Source organism: Danio rerio, chromosome 13 (assembly GCF_052040795.2).
Source record: "Danio rerio strain M-AB ecotype USA chromosome 13, GRCz13ab, whole genome shotgun sequence".
Taxonomy (NCBI): Eukaryota; Metazoa; Chordata; class Actinopteri; order Cypriniformes; family Danionidae; genus Danio; species Danio rerio.
Window position 1 is genome coordinate 52023191 of NC_141033.1, and position 19819 is coordinate 52043009.

The 19819-nt window shown below is 36.8% G+C and overlaps 1 protein-coding gene and 1 long non-coding RNA gene across 2 annotated transcripts in view; one reads left to right on the forward strand and one right to left on the reverse strand.

Annotated features, from left to right (window-relative positions):
- LOC147841212 (uncharacterized) overlaps positions 1–19819 on the forward strand; it is a 1204737-nt gene that overhangs the window by 847245 nt on the left and 337673 nt on the right. The window lies entirely within an intron of this gene.
- Positions 1223–17004, reverse strand: tsnax (translin-associated factor X). The gene is given in 6 exon segments (NM_001030104.1): positions 1223–2150; positions 6136–6248; positions 12695–12825; positions 14589–14703; positions 16520–16612; positions 16771–17004. Coding segments are annotated over 6 exon segments (846 nt in total). The 5' UTR covers positions 16787–17004; the 3' UTR covers positions 1223–1772.

The following is a 19819-nucleotide window of genomic DNA, read 5'->3' on the forward strand; positions in this document are numbered from 1 at the left end:
ACAGAAGAAACTCAATCAGGTTCAGCAAATGAGGACGGATTTTCATAACTAAAATTTAAATAACACAACAACAGAAGATCACAAAAGAATAAAACAACTGGTTTATTTGAACAATTAATAAGTGATCCGTTGTAAAATGATCCTCCAGATGTGAAGAGTTCAGCTGCATCAACACAGACACAAGTTTGTACCAAAACACTTTTATTGACCGTTTGACTGAAAAACCAAATTAAACATATTTCTAACATCCAGGAAAGAACAAGTTAGAGATAAAGTTCAGCCAAAACTGAACATTTTTTCACTATTTACTCTCCCTCAAGTGGTTATAAACCTTGAAGAGTTTATTTTAGTGCTGTCAAACTATTAATTGCATCCAAATTAAAAGTTCATATTTACAAAAATCATGTGTGTACTATACTTTTGTGCATATAAATATACACATGCCTATATGTATAATAAAATATTTGTTTATATTTTTATTTATACAAAAAATTATATATAATACAAATTATAAATAACTATATATGTGAATATATTTTGTATATTTTTGCATTTTATGTGTGTGTGTATATATATATATATATATATATATATATATATATATATATATATATATATATATTCTCACACATATACATATATACACACACACACACACACACACACACACACACACACACACACACACACACACACACACACACACACACACACACACACACACACACACACACACACACACACACACACACACACACACACACACACACACACACACACACACACACACACACACACACACACACACACACACACACACACACACACACACACACACACACACACACACACACACACACACACACACACACACACACACACACACACACACACACACACACACACACACACACACACACACACACTTCAAAAAATGCTTTTCTTGCTTAGGTTTTAGTCCAAACTTGTTTCTAGTCCAAATTTCTAAATGAAGAAATATTTTTCTAGACAAGCAAAACATATTGTCTTGTTTTGAGAAATAATATGCCAATATTAAGTGAGTTTTTCCTTAAAACAAGTAAAATAATCTGCCAATGAGGTAAGCAAATTAATCTTGTTTTATATACATATATACACACACATATACACACACATACACACACACACACACACAAATAAATTATGTAAACGCAATCTTTTATCTCGGATGAAATTAATTGTGATTAATCTTTTAACAGCACTAGTTAATTTATTCTACTAAACACAAGAGAAGATATTTAGAAGAAAGCTGAAAACCACTGACTGAAAAAATACTAAGCAAGTCAATGGTTACAGCTTTCCAACATTTTTCAAACTATCCTCTTTGGTGCTCAACAGAAACAGAAAGGAACAGAAGTGAAGAGTGAATAAACAATCTTCATTTTGGCTGAACTATCCCTTTAAATTGTACGACTGCATGAAAATAGCAGCTCGGAATCCAGGAGCGAAGCAACAACATGCAAGCGTTGAATCAAATACAGAAACCGGAGTCCTAAAACACTCCCACAATAATATAGCTTCTATCATTTTTAAAAATATCTTCCTTGGTGTTCAACAGAAACAGAAAGGGAGAATAAATGATGACCGAATTTACATTTCTGGCTGAATTATCCTTTTAAACATCGTGCAAACCGCATGAAAATTGTCACGAAAAAACAACAAGCAAGCACTGAATCAGATACAGAAGCAGGAGTCCTGAAACACTCCCACGATACAATAAACACCTCCATCTCTCAAGCCATGGCGTCATCAGGATCGATGTGTGCCGCCCTGCTGGAGAAGACGTCCGCCAGCATGTGTTTGGGGATCTCAGATCCGCGGACGCGCAGGGTGTAGCAGGCGTCCTCCACCTTCCCCAGGCTCTGGCGGAGCGTGTGCAGCTTCTTGGACACTTCATAGGGCCCCGTGTTGCCAATTAAAGAGAAGCCGTCGTGGATTTGGCGCAGGAATCCGCTGAGCTGGAATGGTGTGTCCATGTCTCCGTTCCCCACGCTGCTGATGCACATGCGCATCAGTTCACCCGTCAGATCTGCTACACCCAGCAGGTAATCTGTCGGGGTGATCTGGAAGGTCAGGACACATGGACTGGAAAACGTCCCCTCACCTACAGCCTACAGCACAGAGACCAGGAGACAAACACGCATTAACTCTTGTGTGCTGTTGGGGATGTTTTCATCCTCTCTGGGAGGATTTTGAGTCTTAATTTAGCCACAACTTCCTCCGTGTTTCAGCAAGTGGAATCATTTTTGCTGACAAATCTTATTTTGATGCATATTTTTGGGAAAATGCTTTAAAAGTTTTTTGAAACTGAATTATACACTCGTGGCAAACTTACTACGCTTTCGTTGTTGCGGGCTGTTTTTGCAATCAAAAAATGTGATTATAATGGAGGTCAAAAACATAACCAAAGGGTAGTCAATTTGAACAATACACAAGGAGTTAAGTCTAGTTCCCACTACATGACTTTAAACATGGCAGATCACTGTACCGTTCAGATTACATGACTTGATTTTGTGTCTTTAAGGGTGCTTCCACACTTGCCTTATTTAGTTCGATTGAATTGCACTAGAGTTCGTTTTCCCTTTTGGTGCGGTTCGTTTGGGCAGGTGAGAATGCAGCAATCGTACTCGAGTGCTCACCAAAAGCGGACTAAATAAGCGTACCGAGACCTGCTTGAAGAGCTGGTCTCGGTACGCTTTCAAACGAACCCTGAAGCGGTTCATTTGTGGTGAAAATATGATCCGTACTAAAACAGGTCCAACCGCAAAAAGTACTGTGCCTTTTGGACTAATCCAGCTGCCGTAGGCCGATGCACTGTGCATTATGGAAAAATATTTGTTGACAGCGCTTTACCAACAGAGAGAGAGAGAGAGGGGGGAAAACATTACCTGATGGATCATTGGTAATATTTCCGCAAGATGAGCATGTCGCAGTTTAGCTAAATTAATGTATAGTATATGTATAACAAATGTATAGTTTGTCTAAAGCAGGCATACAATCAACCAGCGCAGTCGTCCCTCTAGAGTAAAAATGACATTTTGTGTCTGCCGGTTTTGTTTACCTGCGGGAGTTCATTGGCATTTTCCCGCACGTGAATTCTGACCAATCAATAAGCAGTTTAGGAAATATGTTCAACAACATCTGGCCAATGAGAGATGTGGATTTTGTCAGATGACTGCATTTTGGTTCGTTTCAACTGGTTCGGACCAAAGCCAGCAGTGTGGTGTGAAAACGACCCAAAGACGGCAGAAAATGCAAATATGTATCATTTACTACCCTTGGTCCAGACCAAATGAAGCGAACTACAGATGTGAAAGCACCCTAAATCGCTGCGCAGTTCACATTACCTAAATGATCCACAAGAGGGCATCTCACACACACAAAACACACACAAACTACATGATCTGACAACAACACTTTCACCCAACAGCTCTGTCCTGCCCCCCAAACCACAGCCAATAACATGTTGAGGGCGGAGCTATCAGAAAGAGCCGAACACTTATTGGCTGATGTGTGATGATGACATCACTTTAACACAGCATTTGAAATCTCTCTAAAAGCATTAAAGGAGGCCCTTGAAATCATCGCCTATCACCTGATCTATCAGCGGATCAGTAGCTCATATACGGCGGGGGAAATATGTTCTGAACAATTTTTCCCTGTGAATGATATTTCTAAAGGAGCGGTTGATATGGAATTGGTAAAAACGCAAACAATACAAACATCAAAATAAAACAAAACACAAAAATCTGAAAATGGGTTCTGTGTAATAACAATGGAATGACAGGAGAAAGAGCTGAACTACAGAAATGTGTTAAACACTTTATATAAAAGGCTTTTAATTGACGCAATCTTAAAGACGCCTCTCATGTGGAGAATGAAGTTACATGCATTGCTCAGGTAAGAGATTCTCACAGACTTCAACAAAATGTCAAAATCTTAATGCTTCTGTGGGTCTCGTCTATCAAATCTAAGCTTTATTTTGTATTTTCTATTGGATTCAAGTCAGGTGATTGGCTGGGCCATTCTACAGCTTGATTTTCTTTCTCTGAAAGCATCTGAGAGTCTCCTTGGCTGTGTTTTGGATCACTGTCTTGCTGAAATGTCCACCCTGGCTTCATCTTCATCCTCCTGCTCATGCAGATGTTGGACTGAAGCAGCTGATGTTCATTTACACTGAGGAAGGGCAGAGGCTTGCTGAAGAACTACTTAGAGATTTCAGCTGCTGTCTGGGCTTTCACTGGCAAACTACACCTTCCTTTCTTCATGTGTTCAATACTTTTTCTTTGCGTCATTTAATTTTATTTTGCAAAACTTCATTTGTAAACTATTTAGTTTTGTTTTCTTTGCATATATTACTAACTTTTTTTTGCATTGAGAGGTGCCCTTTTTAATGGTTTGAGCATTTTAACAAATAAACCTGCAGATAATTTGTGCACAAAAACTGTGCTGTCAGTCACATCATTTTTTTTTTTATTGTTCAATTAAACGAAAACAGAGACGGGGTTTCCGCTGAGGTCACAGCAGTGTTTGTGTTGTCATGAGACTTTTAAAGATGGAGGAGAGACAAGTGCTCGCTGTTTTGAGTTATCCGGAGCTGTATGACCTCACAAATAGTGAATATTACAATATTATACATTTTTACCTTTGAAAATGTAAAACACATGAGTCTATTTTTTTACTTTACACTTAAGTGGTGTTATGATTACAAGAATGCATAAAATTAATAGATTAATACACTAACCGACAAAAGTAGTGGCCTATCCAAGTTTTAGGAACAGCAAATAATCACTTGACTTCTAGTTGATCATTTGGTGTCAGAAGTGGCTCATATGAAAGGTAAAAGTCTCTAGATTTTGCTTATTTGAGCACAATAAAATATGATCATGCCTTGATTTTGACTGATTTCATTAGGACAGTAAGGTCTGACTTTGCTTAGACTAAAGTGTCATCACTGAACAGAAATAATGTCCAGTGTAGAATATAAAGTCCTGCTGCAGTGGAGACAGAATGAATATTGTGTCTGACTCCATCATGAGCTTGGAGGACTGCATCCATACATCTCTGACATGACTCAAATCACTGATTAATAAAGTCATCTGGAATGGCAAAGAAAGCGTTTCTGCAGGACTCCCAGAGTTCATCAAGACTCTTTGAGTTCATTTTTAACGCCTCCTCCTTCATCTTACACCAGACATGCTCAATAATGTTCATGTCTGGTGACTGGGCTGGCCAATCCTGGAGCAGCTTGACCTTCTTTGCTTTCAGGAGCTTTGATGTGGAGGCTGAAGTATGAGAAGGAGCGCTATCCTGCTGGAGAATTGTCCCTCTGCTGTGGTTTGTACTGTAATGGGCAGCACAAATGTCTTGATACCTCAGGCTGTTGATGTTGATCATCCACTCTGCAGATCTCTCACACGCCCCCATACTGAATGTAACCCAAACCATGATTTCTCCTTCACCAAACTTGACTGATTTCTGTGAGAACCTTGGCTCCATGTGGGTTCCAGTAGATCTTCTGCAAAATCTGCAACTTTTTCCAATTGATCAACTAGAAGTCAAGTTATTATTTGTTGCTCTTACAACTGGGATTGACGACAAGACTGTTGTCAGGTAGTGCAGAAAAAGCATGCATATCTACTGTTAAAAACAGCATTGATGACTAACTAAAAAATGATCAATACAAGAATAGAAATTTAACGCATAAAATATTATATATATATATATATATATATATATATATATATATATATATATATATATATATATATATATATATATATTTAATATCAAACACTGCTACAGATAACACGATAACAGTTTATTCATAAGCAAAACAGAAATGTGCACAGAAAACAATAGCAACAGGTTTTCCCTCGAACTAGACCAAAGCATCTAAAAATATCTTATTTACAGAGACGTGCGCAGAAGGCAGACATCCCGCAGTCTAAAAATAGCAGAAGATGGAGCGATTGTCAGCATCTGATAACTGAGGTGAAAGTGCTCTGCAGGACGTAGCCCGTCCGTTTCAGCAGAGAACAACATGTTCATGTTGAAACAGAAGAATAAATGTTGATTTTAGATATAATATCATACCTTATTATTGTCTCTGATGAAGACCAGACGAGCGTTGATCTCCTCCAGGCTGATGAGGGAGCGATGTCTGATGAAGTGATGGAAGGAAACAGCCTCCACATACTCCTGAATGCCTGAAAACACAACTAAGGGTCATTCATATTATCACTATAATATACAGAATAAGTCAGAATAAGTCAAGAGTTATTGTGAAATTTTCCTTTAAATGTTTCCCAAAGGATGTTTAATGGATAATTTTCACAGTATTACACAATTTCTGGTGTCCTTGTTGAATAAAAGTAGTAATTCTTCTTTTCCACATAATTCAACAACGATAAACTGAAAGGTTGTAAAACTATAAAGATTATCTACATTTATCTAAGATTGACTACATCATCAGCAAACAGTGCATTTAAAAACCTTATTAATTATTAAATGAATTCTCACTTTCCTGAAATTTCACAAATATATGGCCAGCACTTGTATCAACACAATGATACAAACAAATACATACAAAAAACCATAAACAATACCAAACAAATCTACATAAAATTAAATAAAATAAGAATAATTTTATTCATTAAAATAATAATAATAATAATAAAAAAATTTAATGAAATAAAAAATAATTAAATAAAATTTCAAATAAAATTTTTTAAAAATATTCAATTTAAAACAAAATTAAATAAACAAAAAATTAAATTAAACATTTAAGAATAAATAAAAATAATAAAATATATATTAATAAATAAAATAAAAAATAAATAAAATAAATAAAAAAATTAATTGAATATAAAATACAATTTAAAATTAGGATAAAATAAAAAAAATAAAAAACAAGAAAAAATAAAAATAAATAAAATAAATGAAAAATAAGTAAGAAAATATAAAATAAAATTAAATAAAACAATAAAATAAATCAATTAAATAAAATAATATACTATAAAAATAATAAAAAACTAAATAAATATAAAAATAAAATAAAAAATAACCTAAAAAACTACATATAATAACAATTTTTGTTACATTAAAAAAATAATAATTAAATAAAAAATTAAATAAAATAACTAACATAAAATAACTAACATAAAATAACTAACTAACTAACTAACTAACTAACTAACTAACTAACTCACTAACTAACATAATTACATTAAATAACAACAACAGCAATATAATATCAACTAAATGTATTACAAAACCGTGTTGCTTAAGGCACAAAGTAAATCTGCAACAATAAGTAGAACATTAAATTGGCCTTAAACAAATCCACTCACAATATTAATTCAAGAGGTATGTAATAATGTCTCCTATTACTGTGCATCCTCAACGCTTGCTGTTCATAAGATACAAGACTTCACCAGAAAATACCCACAATTTTAACACATACTAACCATGCCATGCCACACAGACCATGTCTGCTCTTTTTGAACAATAAGGAAAAACTATTAATGAGGAATAGATATTACACTAAGCTTCTTATATACTTTCCAAAATATATGCTTAATGCACTCAAACCATTTGTGCTTCTTTTCAAAATAAGACACAGTTTGGTGTGATTTGGCGTGATTAGGTCTTGTATAAACATCAATAATGACAGGATGGAAAACTCTGTGATTAAGCTTTACTTTCGGACTGCTAATTAACATCAAAGACTCTTATCTGTCGCTCTGCTCACACTGTGATCATATTAAACACACATAAATGTCGCTTTCCATGTCGAACCGCATGAACTCTGTGTGAATCAGTGAATGTGAAAGAGTTCCCACAATAGCAGCTTTTCTCAGGCCGACAGGAAAACCGATAACCCTTATCAGGCTTCAGACGGAGACTCCCACTGCTGGACATTTCTTTGGAGGTTAATTTGACAGAAAGGTCACCTTACTGGATGTAAACATGTAATGTAAATTAAATGAGGAAACTGATAGTGTCATCTGAAAGACGGCACCCACTGACAGTGTAGTGTCCCCTTCACTTTTTACTGGGACATTAGGACTCACACAGACCGCAGGTTGAGCGCCCCCTGTTGGCATCACAAACACCACTTCTGTCAGCAACCTAGCTTTCGCATGTGGTCTTCCATCCAGGTACTGACCAGCCTCAAGCCTGCTTAGCTTTAGTGAGTAACAGAGAGCAAAGCAAAGACGGTTGACATTCTGCCACAAGATGGCGGCAGAGACCCCATAATAAGTCCTTAGGGGAGAAAAACTGTAAATTTCTAACTAGTTGATCAAATCATTTCTAAACAGGTAAGTGACATTCTAAGTCGATCTGTTATTGTTTATATGTTGTAGTGCTGTGCTTTTACCATAGTAATCTGCTAGTGTTTGCTTTGCTTCGGCTTTGTTGGGGATAATTATTGTGATCTCTTGATTACAACAGAGAAATACTGGCAAATCTCTGTAGACTGATGGCATTTCATGCCGTTTAGCCTTATAATCTTAAAATGTGAGTAAAATCAGCTGTTTTGTCATCACTTTAGACATCACGCTAGAGAATCATTCAAACACCAGCTCTAAAGTGACGTTGGTGAATGAGCAGCGGTTTCTGCTGTTCTGACGTCAGCTGCAGATGTGAATGAATGGCGGAAGAAAGTAGTTTCTCTTACAAAAGGATTTTGTTTGATTTTCTTTTCATATACACTATTATGCTGTCAAACTGTTGTATAAACACAATATCACACTCGTATCAGTGTGATATAACTGTATATCGTCACGGATGACTCACTAAGGCACTCAGCTTGCGGCCTCAATTTAATGCACGCCTCCCACCAGCGCCGATATACAGCCTTTAAAGCAGGGGTCTCAAACTCGCGGCCCGCGGGCCATTTGCGGCCCTCAGTGCAATATTTTGTGGCCCGCGCCGACCGCTGTACACTGACAGATTCAGCGGAGCGGTGAGAGAGAGCGCTCCCCGCTCCGCTGATTCTATCCGTACACAGCGCGCTTGTCACTCAATGCGCGTTGTCGCACGCGTTCTGATCAGCTGTGTTGTCGCGCGCGTACTCAAGAGCGGTGTTATCGCGCGCGTACTCAAGAGCGGTGTTATCGCGCGCCTACTGAAGGGCGGGACCGAGGGTGTGTCGCGTCGCGGGGGCACTTTCTATGCAAGACTAAAAAGGGCATGTGGTCTGCACAGGTTGAGCCCTATGTGTGCACGTGCCTGCCCTGCATCTTATATATATTATAGGTAGATACAGACTGGTACAGACTGATGTGACTGGAGTGGGGTGGGGGTGTTTTATTTATATATACGCCTTTTTTTTTTTAGGTGAGGGAATGGAAGTTTTGAGTGAGTTCCCCCACTTTTTTCCCTAGGACTTCAATAAGTCAAAGTACAGGTCTAGACTTAATGATGATCATCTTCAAGCCATACTGAGGGTCTCAACTGCTTCCGCTCTAAAGCCAAATGTGGTTCAGATTTGTAAGAAGAAGCGCTGTCAAGTCTCTGGCAGCAAGAAGTAGGCAAAAGATGCCATGTTCAGAAGAGCTGTTCATAATCTTCACTCAATGTTCTATTAATGTTCAGGACACTTCATGTTCAGAAGAAATAATTAAAACTGTTAATAATGACATTTGAGGACTTTTTTTTTGTGAAATCCCTTATGCGGCCCAGCCTCACCCAGACTTTACCTCCTGCGGCCCCCAGGTAAATTGAGTTTGAGACCCCTGCTTTAAAGCCTACAAAAATATTATGGTGTCACTATAGAGACACCATAATATTTTTGTATTTACAGTCTAATATTTAGTGTATTTTTATTTATTTTTTGTCTATCTATAAAGAGACACCATAATATTTTTGTATTTAGTCTAATATTTAGTGTATTTTTATTTATTTTTTGTCTATCTATAAAGAGACACCATAATATTTTTGTATTTAGTCTAATATTTAGTGTATTTTTATTTATTTTTTGTCTATCTATAAAGAGACACCATAATATTTTTGTATTTAGTCTAATATTTAGTGTATTTTTATTTATTTTTTGTCTATCTATAAAGAGACACCATAATATTTTTGTATTTAGTCTAATATTTAGTGTATTTTTATTTATTTTTTGTCTATCTATAAAGAGACACCATAATATTTTTGTATTTAGTCTAATATTTAGTGTATTTTTATTTATTTTTTGTCTATCTATAAAGAGACACCATAATATTTTTGTATTTAGTCTAATATTTAGTGTATTTTTATTTATTTTTTGTCTATCTATAAAGAGACACCATAATATTTTTGTATTTAGTCTAATATTTAGTGTATTTTTATTTATTTTTTGTCTATCTATAAAGAGACACCATAATATTTTTGTATTTACAGTCTAATATTTAGTGTATTTTTATTTATTTTTTGTCTATCTATAAAGAGACACCATAATATTTTTGTATTTAGTCTAATATTTAGAGTATTTTTATTTATTTTTTGTCTATCTATAAAGAGACACCATAATATTTTTGTATTTACAGTCTAATATTTACAGTATTTTTATTTATTTTTTGTCTATCTATAAAGAGACACCATAATATTTTTGTATTTACAGTCTAATATTTAGTGTATTTTTATTTATTTTTTGTCTATCTATAAAGAGACACCATAATATTTTTGTATTTACAGTCTAATATATATATATAATACATTAATAAATGTTCAAAATAGTAAAACAGTCATATGCAAATTAACCGTTTTTATTTATCTTTATTTATCTACTGTTTATGCACTACACTGTTCATCTCCTACTGCTTGATGTTTGGTTTGTTTGATGCAATTGGTGCCAAATTTAGCCCTTAATGGCCTTTAATGTGAAAACAAACCCATTAGATGCACCGAGAGGCTTTATCAACCCAATAAAGCTCTGGCAATAAAGGAAAAATAGAAAGGATCTGACCTCGGTCACGTCTCGAGAAAGACCCCGATGACTATAATCTGAAAATGATAAGATAAATTTGCTCGGTCCACCCTGCCTTATCCACACTTCCCTCAGAAGTCTGCAGACTCTGTGTCTCTTTCATGAAAGACGTGAATAATAATGGCTGGAAAAGCAAAGTGACGCTTCTTGGAAACATTCTTGGAGACATGAGTGATGATGAAGGCCTGTCACGACAAATCATTTCAGAGTTGTTGTTTTTAACATTTTGTCAGAAATTTATTAAACAATAATTAATTCTACAACAGCAGCAAACACACTCATAACAATGACTTTGCTGCTTGTTCAAATGACTTATTTAAAAGGAGCTGAAACATCACAATTCTTGAGATTTTTTGGGACAACTTAATTGTTTTATGTTCAACCTACCTACTGTACACTTACTGGCCACTTTATTAGGTACACTTTACTAGTGCCGAGTCGGATCTCCTTTTGCCTTCAGAACTGTCTTAATCCTTCCTGAAAGATTCAACAAGGTACTGGAAACATGCCTCAGAGATTTTGCTCCATATTGACATGATAGCATCACACAGTTGCTGCAGATTTGTCGGCTGCACATCCATGATGAATTTCCCGTTCCACCACATCCCAAAGGTGCTCCATTGGATTGAGCTCTGGTGACTGTGGAGGCCATTGGAGTACAGTGAACTCATTGTCATGTTCAAAAAACCAATCTGAGATGATTCACGCTTTGACATGAAGGGTTATCCTGCTGAAAAGTAGTCATCAGAAAGATGGACACACTGTGCTCATAAAGGGATGGACATGGTCAGCAACAATACTCAGGTAGGCTGTGGTGTTGACACAATGTTCAATTGGTACTAATGACCCCAAAGTGTGCCAAGAAAATCTCCCCCACACCATTACACCACCACCACCACCAACCTGAACCGTTGATACAAGGCAGGATGGCTCCATGCTTTTATGTTGTTGATGCCAAATTCTGACCCGACCATCCGAATGTGTCAGCAGAAATGGAGACTCATCAGAGCAGCAACGTTTCTCCAATCTTCTACTGTCCAGTTTTGGTGAGCCTGTGTGAATTGTAGCCTCAGTTTCCTGTTCTCAGCTGACAGGAGCGGCACCCGGTGTGGTCTTCTGCTGCTGTAGCCCATCCGCCTCAAGGTTGGACGTGTTGTGTGTTCAGAGATGCTCTTCTGCAGAGCTTGGTTGTATCGAGTGCTTATTTGAGTTACTGTTGCCTTTCTATCAGCTGGAACCAGTCTGGCCATTCTCCTCTGACCTCTGGCATCAACAAGGCATTTGGACCCACAGAACTGCCGCTCACTGGATAATTCCTTTTTCAGACCATTCTCTGTAAACCCTAGAGATGGTTGTGCGTGAAAATCCCAGTAGATCAGCAGTTTCTGAAATACTTAGACCAGCCCGTCTGGCACCAACAACCATGCCACGTTCAAAGTCACTTCAATCCCCTTTCTTCTCCTTTCTGATGCTCAGTTTGAACTGCAGCAGATCGTCTTGACCTTGCCTACATGCATAGATGCATTGAGTTGCTTCCCAGTGATTGACTGACTAGAAATTAGCATCAGCGAGCAGTTGGACAGGTGTACCTAATAAAGTGGCCAGTGAATGTTTTACCTACATCATATCTTAGAGTGTAAACATAACTGTCTCCTGACCACTGTAAGCGCGTGTCCATACCTGGAGTAAACGCTCTGTGAAACTGATGTAAATCTTCTCCTCTCAGCTCCTCTGCGATCTGTCCGATCTTCTGCCTCACACCATCCAGCTTCACCTCGGCCTCATTCAGGATCTCCTCCACATCTGGAACACTAAACAGATGCACATAAATAACCATTTAGAGAGTCCTGCCATGCCCCTTATTTACAATCTGTAATATTGTGTCTCTTTAAATGACAAATGAGTTTTTGTAATCAAAATAAATTCCTTTTTTCCACACTTTCCATTTGAATTTAAGTTTTACTGCAAATGTCACATTGATAATGCTGGATTTGCTCATATTCAACTAAATTAAACAACAATCATCATTAAACTGAACTCTATCCAATAACTAATATAGAATAAATGCCAATGTTATCATTTTATTTCAATGGCTGTGTATTTTACATTTACATTTAGTCATTTAGCAGACGCTTTTATCCAAAGCGACTTACACATGAGGACAAGGAAGCAATTTACACAACTATGAGAGCAGCAATGAATAAGTGCTGTAGGCAAGTTTCAGGTCTGTAAAGTCTAAGAAGGGAAGTATTAGTAGTATTAGTATTTATTTTTTATTTTTTTTGGGTACAGTTAGTGTGATATTCAGAGAGGCAATTGCAGATTAGGAAGTGAAGTGGAGACTAAATAGTTGAGTTTCTTGAAAATAGCGAGTGATTCTGCTGTTCTGATGCAGTTAGGGAGTTCATTCCACCAACTGGGCAGAGCGAAAGTGATTTCTTCCCTCTTTGGGATGGAAGCACGAGGCGACGTTCATTCACAGAACGCAAGTTTCTGGAGGGCACATAGATCTGCAGAAGTGAGAGCAGATACGAAGGAGCAAGGCCAGAAGTCGCTTTGTAGGCAAACATCAGAGCTTTGAATTTGATGCGAGCAGCAACTGGCAGCCAGTGCAAACGGATGAGCAGCGGAGTGACGTGCTCTTTTAGGTTCATTAAAGACCACTCGTGCTGCTGCGTTCTGGAGCAGATGAAGAGGTTTGATAGAGTTAGCTGGAAGCCCGGCTAGTAGAGAGTTGCAATAGTCCAGTCTGGAGAGAACAAGAGCTTGAACAAGGAGTTGAGCTGCATGTTCAGATAAGAAGGGTCGGATCTTTCTGATGTTATAGAGTGCGAATTTAGAGTGTGAATTTAGAATGTGTATTTATTTAATTATTTACTTTATTTAGCCAGGAGATCACATTGAGACAGTACTGTCTCTTCTTCCAGTGAGACCTGGTCAAGATGGCAGGCAGCACATAAAGTTTCATATAAAAAACACAAAAAAACAATTCCACAAAATTACAAAATCACCGTTCATAAAAACATCAGATCATAAAAAAACAATTACAGGTGTCCTTTAAGATGTTGTATAAAAGATGTTTAAAAGTACTCGGAGTCGGAAGAGTGTTAAGATTGAGCTGATTTTGCAGGTCATTCCAAGCCCTAGGAGCGTAAACGGAAAAAGCACGTTTGCCAAGTTCTGACAGTACCCTTGGAACTATCAGACGAATACATGAACCAGATCTAGTGTGTTGGTCGTTGGTGTGAAATGTTAATAAATTAGAAACATAGGATGGTAATTTACCTAAAAGAGCCTTTAAAATAAATAAGTACAGATGTAATTATCTCCTTTGATATAACGTCCGTGAATTTGCACCTGTGACGAAGCGTATTGCTGCATGATAAACAGAATCTAGTTTTCTTAGTAGTATTCTTATCTCTATTCATCCATGCAACTACACGACATCCAGTTACTATTCTATATACTAAATCAATTCATTTATGTTTCAATCGATCATTTAGAGTGACAACATATTTTGGACACACTTTCCATACTACATTTTAAATACAGCATGTGCAGTAATATCTCTCACCTGGCCACTCTGTGCAGAAGAAATATGGTCCGCTTGCTCTCAATAGTGACATCTCTGCTGATTTTCACCAAACGCTCATATTTATCATATCTGGTGTCAAGCTCCTGCTGGAAAACTGTCAAAGAGTGTCATTTATAGCAGTTAGTAATGTACAGGGGTAAATACTACAGTCTGAATCTGAACCATACTACAGTGAAGCACTTTAATTAACCTGTTGTTGTGATTATGTAGTTGCTATTGTCACTCAATGAACAAATGACCCCATACTGTAGTTTCTACAACCATAGATTATATTTGTATTTGTATTTGGGAGACAACTTAAGTGTTTTAAGTCCAATCCACTTAGATTTGTGAAAAACCAATAAGTTACTTAATTCCTTCATGTCGTCCTCACACAAATCGGTTACGTGGAACCCTGAATTTTTTACAGTGCAGTTTACTACAGTAAAAATGAAAGTATGCCACAGTACTTATCACAGTTTCAATGTAGTTAATACTAGAGTAAACTGTAGCATTTAATAACAAAGCGTTGTGGTTACTATGAAATATAAACTTACCGGCCACTTTATTAGGTACACCTGTCCAACTGCTCTTTAACGCGCATTTCTAATCAGCCAATCACACGGTGGCAACTCAATGCATTTAGGCATGTAGACATGGTCAAGACGATCTGCTGCAGTTCAAACTGAGCATCAGAATGGGGAAGAAAGGGGATTTAAGTGACTTTGAACGTGGCATGGTTGTTGGTGCGAGACGGGCTGCTCAGAGTATTTCAGAAACTGCTGATCTACTGGGATTTTCACGCACAACCATCTCTAGGGTTTACAGAGAATGATCAGAAAAAGAGGAAATATCCAGTGAGCGGCAGTTCTGTGGGTGCAAATGCCTTATTGATGCCAGAGGTCAGAGGAGAATGGCCAGACTGGTTCCAGCTGATAGAAAGGCAACATTAACTCAAATAAGCACTCGTTACAACCGAGGTCTGCAGAAGAGCATCTCTGAACACACAACACGTCCAACCTTGAGGCGGATGGGCTACAGCAGCAGAAGACCACACCGGGTGCCACTCCTGTCAGCTAAGAACAGGAAACTGAGGCTACAATTCACACAGACTCACCAAAACTGGACAATAGAAGATTGGAGAAACGTTGCCTGCTCTGATGAGTCTCCATTTCTGCTGCCACATTCGGATGTTTGGGTCAGAATTTAGCCTCAACACCTTGAAAGCATGGAGCCATCCTGCCTATCAATGGTTCAGGCTGCTGCTGGTGGTGTAATAGTGTGGGCGAGATTTTCTTAGCACACTTTGGGCCCATTAGTACCAATTGAGCATCGTGTCAACGCCACAGTCTACCTGAGTATTGTTGCTGACCATGTCCATCCATTTATGACCAGTTTACCCATCTTCTGATGGCTACTTCCAGCAGGATAACGCACCATGTCATAAAGCATGAATCATCTCAGACTGGTTTCTTGAACATGACAATGAGTTCACTGTACTCAAATGGCCTCCACAGTCACCAGATATCAATCCAATAGAGTGCCTTTGGGATGTGGTGAACGGGAGATTCACATCATGGATGTGCATCCGACAAATCAGCAGCAACTGCGTGATGCGATCATGTCAATATGGAGCAAAATCTCTGAGGAATATTTGCAGTGGCTTGTTGAAACTATGCCACAAAGGATTAAGATAGTTCTGAAGCCAAAAGGGGGTCCAATCCGTTACTATCAAGGTGTACCTAATAAAGTGACCGGTGATTGTATTCACACACTTTACCATAGTATAATTCAAAACAGTACTAATTAGGTTCCAATAAGCCCAAATAGCAAAGAAAAATAAAAAATGCATGTAAAAAATATCTTAGGCCTTAATAGGTATATATAAAGCACTATAGTGTTTTATGTGAGATCTCATCAGTGTCTCTCACCTTTGAATGCAGAAATGACGACTGAATTCGGGTTCATACAATCCTCTGATCTCTGACCTGGTTCTGTCCTCCGTTTTCGGGCACATCCTTCGTCTGAACAGAGATGTATTTAGATATGAATATATTTAAGCACATTTACAGAGTATTGTTTACACAACAGCATCACAATAATTGAGCAAACGATGCTAGTAATGTAGGTATTCAACACTATCATTTTAACCGCAAGCGTAATGTAAAAATGCTGTGTTTACCTTCTCGTTTACTCATCTCTGTGATAAAGTATTTTTTACTGTGGAGGTTTGTTTATGAACGAAATTAAAACTGCTTGTAGTTTAGCAGCTGCTTGTGATTTTAGTGCGTGTTAATCCAGCTGGATGCCTCTGTCGTGGGACTTCGTTTTACGTATTTACGTTGAATTACTTTCTCAAAAATTAAACCTACACCAGAGGTGTTTATATTTGTCTCCTCGACGTCGTGTGTTTACTGTTAAAGATGTAATTTTCGTATAATTTGAACGCTGGCGAGTAAACGGACTTCTATTATTTACACGGGACCTGCGCGTCTTAAACGCGTCGGCCGCTAGTCATTATGGGTAATGTAGTTTGGTTGGGTCAGTTGGCATTTCTGTGTTGAGCGTGCATGTTCGTGTTGGCTTGGGTTTCCTCCAGGTGCTCCGGTTTTTTTCCCACAGTCCAAACACATGCGCTATAGGTGACTTGGGTAAACTAAATTGGCCGTAGTGTATGAGTGTGTGTGAATGAGTGTGTGTGTGTTTCCCTGTACTGAGATGCGGCTGGAAGGGCATCCGTTGTAAAAAAACATTCTGGAATAGTTGGCGGTTCGTTCCGCTGTGACAACCCCTGATGAATAAAGTAACTAAGTTGAAGGAAAATGAATGAATGAATGAATGGTTTAGTTCAGTCAATATGGTGACGTTAAACACATTTGGGTTTGAAGATTTCATTTAAATTATTTAGACAATTATTAGTTTTGTAACGTATTTTATAAATAGCTTACTACAATTGTCTAAAGTAATTTCTTCGAAACGTCTAGTCTTCATTACAAAACAAATCTGTTCTAAGAATCAAATATTATTGAAATAAGGGAAATACTATATGCTGAATACATGCATTCATAATGTGCACACATAAATAACACTATATACAATTGAAGTCAGAATAATTAGCCCCCCTGATAATTTTTTCCCCCAATTCCTGTTTAACGGAGAGAAAAAATTTCAGCACATTTCTAAACAGTGTTGATAACTTATTTCTAATAACTGATTTATTTTATCTTTGCCATGATGACAGTAAATAATATTTGTTTTTTTAGACACTTCTATTACGCTTGAAGTGACATTTAAGGGCTTACCTAGGTTAATTAGGTTAGCTAGGCAGGTTAGGGTAATTAGGCAAGTTATTGTATAACGATGGTTTGTTTTGTAGATTACTGAGAAAAAAATATAGCTTAAAGGGGCTAATAACTTTGACCTTAAAATGGTGTTAAAAAAAAATAAAAACTGCTTTTATTCTAGCCAAAATAAAACAAACAAGACTTTCTCCAGAAGAAAAAACATTGTCAGACATACTGTGAAAATTTCCCTGCTCTGTTAAGCATCATTTAGGAAATATTTAGAAAAGAAGACAAAATTCAAAGGGGGGCTAATAATTCTGACTTCAACTGTATATTTATATATATTTTCTTAATCCATAAAAATGATAAGGAAAAAATGTCATATAATGTGAATCCAGTCCTCATAAGTAAAATAAATGCCTAAGGATTATACATGGTTTTTAAACAAACAAATAAATAAATAATACACATATTTATATGTAAATAAATAAATAGATAATAATAATAATAATAATAATAATAATAATAATAATAATAATAATAATGATGATGATGATGGTAATAATAATAATAATAATAATAATAATAATAATAAAATAATAATAAAATAATGATGATGATGATGATGGTAATAATAATAATAATAATAATAATAATAATAATAAAAAATAATAATAAAAAATAAAAATAATAATGATGGTAATAATAATAATAATAATAATAATAATAATAACAATAATAATAAATTGCACAAAAAATGCACAAAAAGTTATTGTATGTATTGTTGAACCAATAATGAGTTAAAAACAAAACAAGTGTCAAACATGATTGACCTTACTAAAAAAGTAATGATTATTTATTGCTTAATACCTACATAACATTTTAAATAATGAATAAATGTGTGAATAAATAAATAAATGAGTCAATTAATTCATTTATTCACACATTTCTTTATTTTTTATTTTGTTATGTAGGTATTCAGATTATATTAAGCAACAGATAACTATTATTTGTTCAGTCAGTCCAATTATATTTGACTCTTGTCAAATAGAATCAACGAGGATCTCACTAAATCAACAAACAATAAAGAGTAATTAATTAATAATTAATGAGTGAATATGACAAGATGTTGATTGTGGATCCATTTTGAATATGGTTCAATCATGACACAGTTCACGATATGATTCAATTATTGCATGTTAGCCTAAATGTGTTTTTCTCTCACCCTCGCTTATACACACATACACAGGCATGCACACAAACACGCACAGGTCTGCATACACAAGCATGCACACACACAAGCATGCACACACACATGCACACACATATACACACAAAAACACACACAAACACACACAGACAAGCACACACACACAGGCACACAAAAACACTCAGACACACAGGCATGCACGCACACACACACACACACGCACATAGCACACAAAAACACTCACACAAAGGCACGCACACACACAAACACAGAGCAGAACACATACATACACTCACGCACACACACAGACACACAAAAACACTCAAACACACACACAAACACACAGCAGAACACACAGACATACACACACGCGCACACACACAGGCACACAAAAACACTCAAACACACACACACACAAACAAACAAACACACAGGCATGCACACAAACACGCACAGGTCTGCATACACAAACATGCACACACACACACACTCACACAAGCATGCACACAAAAACACACACCCAAACACACAAACAAAACACACAAAAACACTTACACACACAGACAAGCACACACACACAGGGACACAAAAACACTCAGACACACACACACACACACACACACACACACAGCAGAACACACAAAGATGCACACACGCACACAAAAAAACACTCAGACACACAGGCATGCACACACACACACACACACACACACAAAAGCAGAACACACAAAGATGCA